At 42.6% G+C, this 8,979-nt stretch overlaps 1 protein-coding gene across 1 annotated transcript in view; it reads left to right on the top strand.

Annotated features, from left to right (window-relative positions):
• The first annotated feature begins 1,200 nt into the window (after positions 1 to 1,200).
• Positions 1,201 to 8,979, top strand: part of LOC124623076 (AT-rich interactive domain-containing protein 1B-like) — a 56,660-nt gene continuing 48,881 nt past the window's right edge. The window contains exon 1 of the mRNA XM_047148868.1: positions 1,201 to 1,326. Coding sequence (XP_047004824.1) covers positions 1,201 to 1,326 — 126 coding nt within the window. The remainder of the gene's footprint in view (positions 1,327 to 8,979) is intronic.

Genomic DNA, 8,979 nt, shown 5'->3' with positions numbered 1-8,979 from the left:
CCTACTGACATGCAGGGTCCATGCATTCATGAGGTTGTCTCTATGCCCGTAGTACACGTCATCAACAGTCCAATGTCGGTGTTGACGGGCCCAGGCAAGGCGTAAAGCTTTGTGTCGTGCACTTATAAAGAGTACACGAGTGGGTCTTCGGGCCAGAAAGCCCATATCGATGATGTTTCGTTGAATGGTTCGCACGCTGACACTTGTTGATGGCCCAGCAGTGAAGTCTGTAGCAATCTGTGGAAGGGTTGCACTCCTTTCAGGTTGAACGATTCTCTTCAGTCCTCGTTGGTCCCGTCCTTGCAGGATCTTTTTCCGATCGCGATGCTGGAGATTTGATGTTTTACCGGGTTCCTGATATTCACAGTACACTCGTGAAATGGTATCACAGGAAGATCCCCACTTCATCGGTACCTCGGATATGCTGTGTACCATCGCTTGTGCACCGACTGTAACAACACGTTCAAACTCATTTAAATCTTGATAACCTGCCACTGTAGCAGCAGTAACCGATCTAACAACTGCGCTAGACACTTTTGTCTTATATAGACGTTGCCGACCGCAGCGCCATATTTTGCCTGTTTACGTATCTTTGTATTTGAATACTCATGCCTATAACAGTTTCTTTGGCCCTTCAGTGTTTGAATATTCATACATTTATATCGGTATATGGTGCCCAATTACACGTTTGTAAATGACCACTTCCATTCCAGTATGCGTCTGTGGTACAGAAAGAATCGTTAAGGAGAAACAACTCCAGTCTACATTTCGAAACACTTCTGGTGTCTGTCAGGTATTCCATTTCAACGAACAATTCATGAATGAGTTTCATAACTGATTATTGCACTCATGTCTGTGCAAAAGAAAGATCCATCAGAGGGGAGTGCAGATGATTTTTGTTCCTAATATTTGGCTTGTCAAACTGCAATGATTTGTTGACAATAAGTTTCACGAGTGAATAAGACTACTGCGAAGCCGTGGTTACTATTCCCAATGCGTCAAACAAGTGCCAGCAAGATGTTCGTGTACGCATCGCGTGTGAGCGGCTTTTCCTTTCACAGTAGTGGTACTTCCTGGGGCTGCTGGCCCTCGGGTGCCATCAGGAGATGCCGTTCGAACCCCGCGCCCGGCCGCCTGACCCGTGACCTTTGGCGCGCGGGGTCAGGTCAGGTCAGGTCCGCTCCGCCGCCTCCCGTCGCCATGGCGACGCCGGCGGCCGCGCGCGTGCGGGAGCGCGTCTTATCGAGCCGAGCAGCGCTCAGCTGGCACCTGTTGGCCCGCGGCGCGCTGCCACGCCCACCACCGCGCGAGCCCTGCGCTGCCGAAGCAACCCCCCCCCCTCTCCCCCCACACCTAGGTACTTACCCCACTCGCGACAGGTGTAAATGCGGCGCAGGTGCCGTAGCACTCGGCAAAGGTACAGAGATGTTGTCGTGTCCAATTCAAAGGATGGTTTCGTATAGCTCTGCACGCGACTCTATCAGAGTCTAACACATACAGTCACGACTGTAGAATACGTACATCTATGGAGTGAGACTTTGAGGTTCGCTGATGACACTGTAATTCTGTCAGAGACTGCAAAGGACTTGGAAGAGCAGTTGAATGGAATGGACAGTGTCTTGAAAGGAGGATGTAAGATGAACATCAACAAAAGCAAAACAAGGATAATGGAATGTAGTAAAATTAAATCGGGTGATGCTGAGGGAATTAGATTAGGAAATGAGGCACTTAAAGTAGTAAAGGAGTTTTGCTATTTGGGGAGCAAAATAACTGATGATGGTCGAAGTAGAGAGGATATAAAATGTAGGCTGGCAATGGCAAGGAAAGCGTTTCTGAAGAAGAGAAATTTGTTAACATCCAGTATTGATTTAAGTGTCAGGAAGTCACTTCTGAAAGTATTCGTATGGAGTGTAGCCATGTATGGAAGTGAAACATGGACGATAAATAGTTTGGACAAGAAGAGAATAGAAGCTTTCGAAATGTGGTGCTACAGAAGAATGCTGAAGATTAGATGGGTAGATCACATAACTAATGAGGAAGTATTGAATAGGATTGGGGAGAAGAGAAGTTTGTGGCACAACTTGACCAGAAGAAGGTATCGGTTGGTAGGACATGTTCTGAGGCATCAAGGGATCACCAATTTAGTCTTGGAGGGCAGCGTGGAGGGTAAAAATCGTAGAGGGAGACCAAGAGATGAATACACTAAGCAGATTCAGAAGGATGTAGGTTGCAGTAGGTACTGGGAGATGAAAAAGCTCGCACAGGATAGAGTAGCATGGAGAGCTGCATCAAACCAGTCTCAGGACTGAAGACCACAACAACAATGGAGTGAGCATAGTCTACGCATGTTCTGAACATCAGACTGGTGGAGTCACGTGATGCTGGGACGACGCTGATTGCTTAAATTTGCAGTAATAGCGTAAGTTTAATATTACATGTTTCATATACGTTTCTCCATGATTGAGTTTTAGTAACAGTTATGGTGCAGTTCTGTTGTTGCTCCGGATGTAAAGAGAAGTATATGAAAGAAGGAGCAGTTACTTCTCATAGATATGTACAACAAATGTACAATTGTAAATGTCATATTGATATGAGGCTCTTTATAAGTATTGAAAAATATCGGGCCACGGTATTATAAAGTCTTAATCCGTAGAGATAATTTATGCGGTTTTATGGCCATCTACTTACGAAACGAGTGCTAGATAAATTCACAAGTCTGTTTGAGCAAAATTCCAGTCGGCGTCTAAGTATTGGAGAATTGCTCATGTTGTTGTTGTTGTTGTGGTCTTCAGTCCTGAGACTGGTTTGATGCAGCTCTCCATGCTACTCTATCCTGTGCAAGCTTTTTCATCTCCCAGTACCTACTGCAACCTACATCCTTCTGAATCTGCTTAGTGTATTCATCTCTTGGTCTCCCTCTACGATTTTTACCCTCCACGCTGCCCTCCAATACTAAATTGGTGATCCCTTGATGCCTCAGAACATGTCCTACCAACCGATCCCTTCTTCTGGTCAAGTTGTGCCACAAACTTCTCTTCTCCCCAATCCTATTCAATACTTCCTCATTAGTTATGTGATCTATCCATCTAATCTTCAGCATTCCTCTGTAGCACCACATTTCGAAAGCTTCTATTCTCTTCTTGTCCAAACTATTTATCGTCCATGTTTCACTTCCATACATGGCTACACTCCATACAAATACTTTCAGAAATGACTTCCTGACACTTAAATCAATACTGGATGTTAACAAATTTCTCTTCTTCAGAAACGCTTTCCTTGCCATTGCCAGCCTACATTTTATATCCTCTCTACTTCGACCGTCATCAGTTATTTTGCTCCCCAAATAGCAAAACTCCTTTACTACTTTAAGTGCCTCATTTCCTAATCTAATTCCCTCAGCATCACCCGACTTAATTAGACTACATTCCATTATCCTTGTTTTGCTTTTGTTGATGTTCATCTTATATCCTCTTTGCATACAAAATTCATATATGACAGTCTGATTAATTTCCTCCAATTTACACAGGTTCCCAAACACTTGTGGGTGACCGGCCGTTGTAGCCGAGCGGTTCTAGGCGCTTCAGTCCGGAACCACGCTCCTGCTACGGTCACAAATTCGAATCCTGCCTCGGGCATGGGTGTGTGTGATGTCCTTAGGTTAATTAGGTTTAAGTAGTTCTAAGTTGTAGGGGACTGATGACCTCAGATGTTAAGTCCCATAGTGCTAAGAGCCAATTGAACCATTTGAACTTCGTGGGTATCTAAATATTTTTGCAAGAGAAAGTTTCCTATAGAGTGTCATTGTGAAATAATTAACTAGAACATACTCGACAGTATGAATGAGTGCAATAGAAAAGCTAAAAAAATATTATTGGCTGTCACTTCTTTCATTACTCCAAAATTCAAGCATTGATCTTGTATTTTTATTTTTTTGTGCGAAGTGTATTGTTTTAGTTTCCTGATGAGATGCCGAAAAAATGACATAGATATTTTACTTGTCTATAAAAATCAGAATGGTAAATAAAGAAAAATTGAAACTGATAATGGACAAACAGGTGCTGTAAATCGCTTATCGTATTTGCTGTACCAACTCGATGGTTCGAAGTGTGTTGTTTTTTTTCTGACACTTCAGCGCTGTCTACAGGGTTATTGTAACGTAATCAATTAGAGCAGGCAACTCGACAATATGAATAAGGCAATAGGAAACGCAAAAAGTCTTGTTAGCTGTCACTGCTTATCCCGTTACCAAAATCGTAAATAAAGTGGAATCTAAGCTACGATATTGCGCTGAAAAGCACAATACCACTGCTCCTCACATCTTTAAGCTAATTTCAGTTTGTGGTATCAGACTGTTAATATGTCTGTAAAACGTGGATACAAAGTTACGTGGTACTTCTGAAGGTGATCTCAAGATACGCTAACTGCTATGTGGGCTATAATGCGCCGTTCTATAATCACCTGACGTGAGCTGCGGGAGATGTTGCGCACACAATCATCATTTTTTGCATCCGAATCCACACTCCATAAATATTTACACTCTATGGTCACGAAACTCTCTGGTGCAAAAGTCGTTACTGTTTGGCAGGTGGAGCTACACTAGCCGGCCGCTGTGGCCGAGCGGTTCTAGGCGCTTCAGTCCGCGACGATCACAGATCCGAATCCTGCCTCTAGCATGGTTGTGTGAGATGTCCTTAGGTTAGTTAGGTTTAAGTAGTTCTAAGTTCTAGGGGACTGATGACCTCGGATGTTAGGTCCCAGCGTACTTAGAGCCATTTGAACCATTTTTAGCGACACTAGCAGACAGAAAGCAATGGCATGCGTCCTAAGGATAATGTTTTCTTTGAACTATTTTTCTGCTAAACTACCGAAAGAAATGTAATATTTTTGTGTTTCCTGCATTATTTCCAATAGACGTGAGTTATCGTGAAATAAAATAAATCTCAGTGATTCAGTGACGTGAGCTACAACTTACTGATGTTGTTCTTGAGGTGGTCTTCAGTCGGAAGATTTGATGCAGCTCCCCATGCTACGCTATCCTGTGCATGCCTGTTCATCTCCGACTAACTACTACGACGTACATCTCTCTGTATCTGTTTATTGTATTCATCTCCTGGTCTCCCTCAGAATGTGTCCTGTCAACCTATCACTTCTCCTAGACAGGTTGTGCCGCAAATTTCTTTTCTCCCCAATTCTATTCAGTGCCTCCTCGTAAGTTGCGTAATCTACCCTTGTAATCTTCAGCATTCTTCTGTAGCACCAAAATTCGAAAGCTTCGAGTCTCTTTTTGTCTAAACTGTTTATCGTCCATGTTTCATTTCAATACATGGCTATACTCGATACAAAATCTTTCGGAAAGGACGTCCTGAAAATATATATTCGATTTTAACGAATTTCTCTTCTTCAGAAACGCTTTTCTCGCCATTGTCAGTCTACACTTTGTATCCTCTCTACTTCGAGCATCATTAGTTATTTTGCTGCCCAATCAGCAAATCTCATCTGCTAAAGTGTCTCTTTTCCTAACCAAACTCCCTCAGGACCACCTGATTTAATTAGACTAAATTCCATTATCCTTGTTTTGCCCTTGTTGATGTCCATCTTGTATCTCTCTTTCAAGATACTGTCCATTCCATTCAACTTTTCTTCCAAGCGCTTTGCTGTCTCAGAGAATTACAATGTCATCAGCAAAAGTTTTTATTTCCTACTTCTGGACTTTAACACCTATTCCAAATTTTTCATTGGGTTCCATTACTGCTCACTCAGTGTGCAAATTGAATAACACTGGGAATTGGTTACAACCCAGTCTCACTTCCTTCTCAACCACTGCTTCCCTTTCATTCCCCTCGACTCTTAACTGCCGTCTGGTTACTGCACAAGTAGTAAGTAGTATTCCAGTCAACATTCTCGAAAGCTTTTTCTAAGTCTACAAGCGCCATAAAAATGGGTTTTCCTTTCCTTAACCTATCTCCTAAGGGAAGTCGTAGGGTCAGTATCGCCATGAATGTTCCTATATTTCTCTGAAACTCAAACTAATCTTCCCCGCAGTCGGATTCTTTTCTCTAAATAATTCGTATTAGTATTTTGCAACCATGACGTATTAAACAGAAGTTTGATAATATTCACACCAGTCAGCATCTGCTTGCTTTGGAATAGGAATTACTGCAATTTTCTTGAAATGAAAGGTATTTCACGCGTCTCATACATTTTGCACACCAGATGGAAGAGTTTTGTCATGGCTGGTTGTCCCAAGGCTATCAGTAGTTCCGACAGAATGTTGCATACTCCCGGGGCCTTGTTTCAAAAATATCCTTTTCAATGCTCTGTCAAATTTTTTTCGCAGTATCATGTCTCCCATCTCATCTCCATCTACGTCCTCCTCTGTTTCTATAATATTGCCTGCAAGTTCATCTCCTGTATAGACCCCCTATATACTCCTTCCACCGACAAGCCGCACGGAATGGTTGCGTGGTTAGAGGCGCCATGTCGGGGATTGCGCGGCCCCTCCCGCCAGAGGTTCAAAAAATGGCTCTGAGCACTATGGGACTTAACATCTATGGTCATCAGTCCCCTAGAACTTAGAACTACTTAAACCTAACTAACCTAAGAACAGCACACAACACCCAGCCAACACGAGGCCGAGAAAATCCCTGACCCCGCCGGGAATCGAACCCGGGAACCCGGGCGTGGGAAGCGAGAACGCTACCGCACGACCACGAGATGCGGGCGCCAGAGGTTCGAGTCCTCCCTCGCGCATGGGTATGTGTGTCGTTCCTAGAGTAAATTACTTTAAGTAGTGTGTACGTTTAGGGACCGATGACCTCAGCAGCTTGGTCCCTTAGGAATTCACACATATTTGAACATTTTCGACCGTCAGCTTTCCCTTCTTTGCTTAGGACTGGTCTGCCACCTGACCTCTTGATATTCATACAGCTGCTCCTGTACTCTACGAAGGCCTTTCTAATTTTCCTGTAGGCGATATCTATCTTTCCCCTCGTGATACATGATTCTAAAGGCTTACATTTGTTCCTGCTTAGCCATTTTGCACTTCCTGTGAATCAGATTTTTTAGACGTTTGTATACTCTTCCACCCGCATCATTTATCGCGTTTTTATATTTTCTCCTTTCATCAAACAAATTCAATATCTCCTGTGTTATCAGAGGATGTATACTTGGCCTTGTCTTTTTACTTATTCGATCCTCTGTTGCCTTAATCTGTCAAAGCTACCCATTTATCTTCTACTGTATTTCTTTCACCTTCTCTTGTCAAAGATTGCCAAATACTCCCTCTGAAATTCTTAACAATATCCGGTTCTTTCAAATTCTACAGGTCCAATTTCTTTAATTTCCTACCTTTTTGAAATGTCTTCAGGTTTAATGTACAGCTCGTAACCAATAAATTGTGGTCAGAGTGCGCATCTGTCTCTGGAAATGTCTTACAGCTTAAAATCTGGTTCCTAATTCTCTGCCTTACCATTATTTAATCAAACTGTAACCTTCCGATGTTCCTATCGGTCAGTAAACTCATCTTTTTGAGAAACATTATTCTCAGTGTTGTCAGTCTGCATTTCACATCCTTTCAACTTCCGCCGTTATCAGTTATTTTTCTAGCCAAGTAGCACACCTCACCAACTACTTTTAGTATCTCATTTACTAATCTGACTCACCTGATGTAAGTCGACTACATTCCATTACCCTTCTCTAACTTTTATTGCTGCTCTCATCTCATAACCTCTTTTTAAAAGACTGTACATTCCACTGAACAGCTGTTCCAAGTCCTTTGCTATCTTTGCGATAGTTAAAATGCCATCGGCACTGCTCAAAGATTTATTTCCTCTCCCTGAATTTTAGTTTCTTTTGCAAACTTTTCCTTGGTTTCTTTTACTGCTTGTTCATTGTACAGATTGAATAACATCGCGGACAGGATACAACATTTTCCCCATTCCCTTCCACGTATTTCGACTCTCATAAAAGCAATCTGGTTTCCCTGCATGTTATGAATAATTTTCATTGCAGGTTATGAATAGTTCCGGCTACCTTTAAAACTTCAAAGAGTGTATCCCAGTCAACGTATTCAAAAGCTTTCTCTAAATATACAAATGTAGGTTTTCATTTCCTCGCCGGCCGGAGTGGCCGTGTGGTTCTGGGCGCTACAGTCCGGAGCCGAGCGACCGCTACGGTCGCAGGTTCGAATCCTGCCTCGGGCATGGATGTGTGTGATGTCTTTAGGTTAGTTAGGTTTAATTAGTTCTAGGCGACTGATGACCTCAGCAGTTAAGTCGCATAGTGCTGAGAGCAATTTTTTCATTTCCTCAACCTATCTTCTAATGTAAGCCGCAGGGTCAGCGCAGGGTCGAATTGCACTACGTGTTCCTATACTTCCCTGGAAGCCAAATTTCAAATGATCCTTCACACAACAATGTGGGAAAAACCGTTTAGATGCACTTGGCATAACAACGTATATGCGAAGATTCAACTTAAATGCTTGGAGTGCCAAGTTATGACATACAACAGTTTGTGCTAATCACGTTTTTGGACATTTTAGAGCAAGTTATTAAAAAGTTATGAGTATAGTGACGCCACCATCACCGCAAATATATATAAGGTAATACATTGATCGTGACTGGGCCGAATATCTTACGAAATAAGCATCAAACGAAAAAACTACAAAGAACAAAACTTGTCTAGCTTCAAGATGGCGCTATGATTGGCCCGCTAGATGGCGCTGCCATACGCCAAACGGATATCGACTGTGTTTTTTTAATTGGGAACTCCCATTTTTATTACATATTCGTGTTGTACGAAAGTAAACATGTTTCAATTGGACCACGTTTTTCGCTTTCTGATAGGTGGCCCTGTAATAGTCACAAACGTATAAGTACATGGTATCACGTAGCATTCCGCCAGTGCGGACGGTATTTGCTTCGTGATACATTACCCGTATTAAAATGGACCGTGTACCAATTGCGAAACGGTCGATACCGT

This window comes from Schistocerca americana, chromosome 7 (genome assembly GCF_021461395.2).
Source record: "Schistocerca americana isolate TAMUIC-IGC-003095 chromosome 7, iqSchAmer2.1, whole genome shotgun sequence".
Taxonomy (NCBI): domain Eukaryota; kingdom Metazoa; phylum Arthropoda; class Insecta; order Orthoptera; family Acrididae; genus Schistocerca; species Schistocerca americana.
The sequence above is the reverse complement of the archived record's forward strand: the minus strand, read 5'-3'. Positions and strand labels throughout refer to the sequence as shown.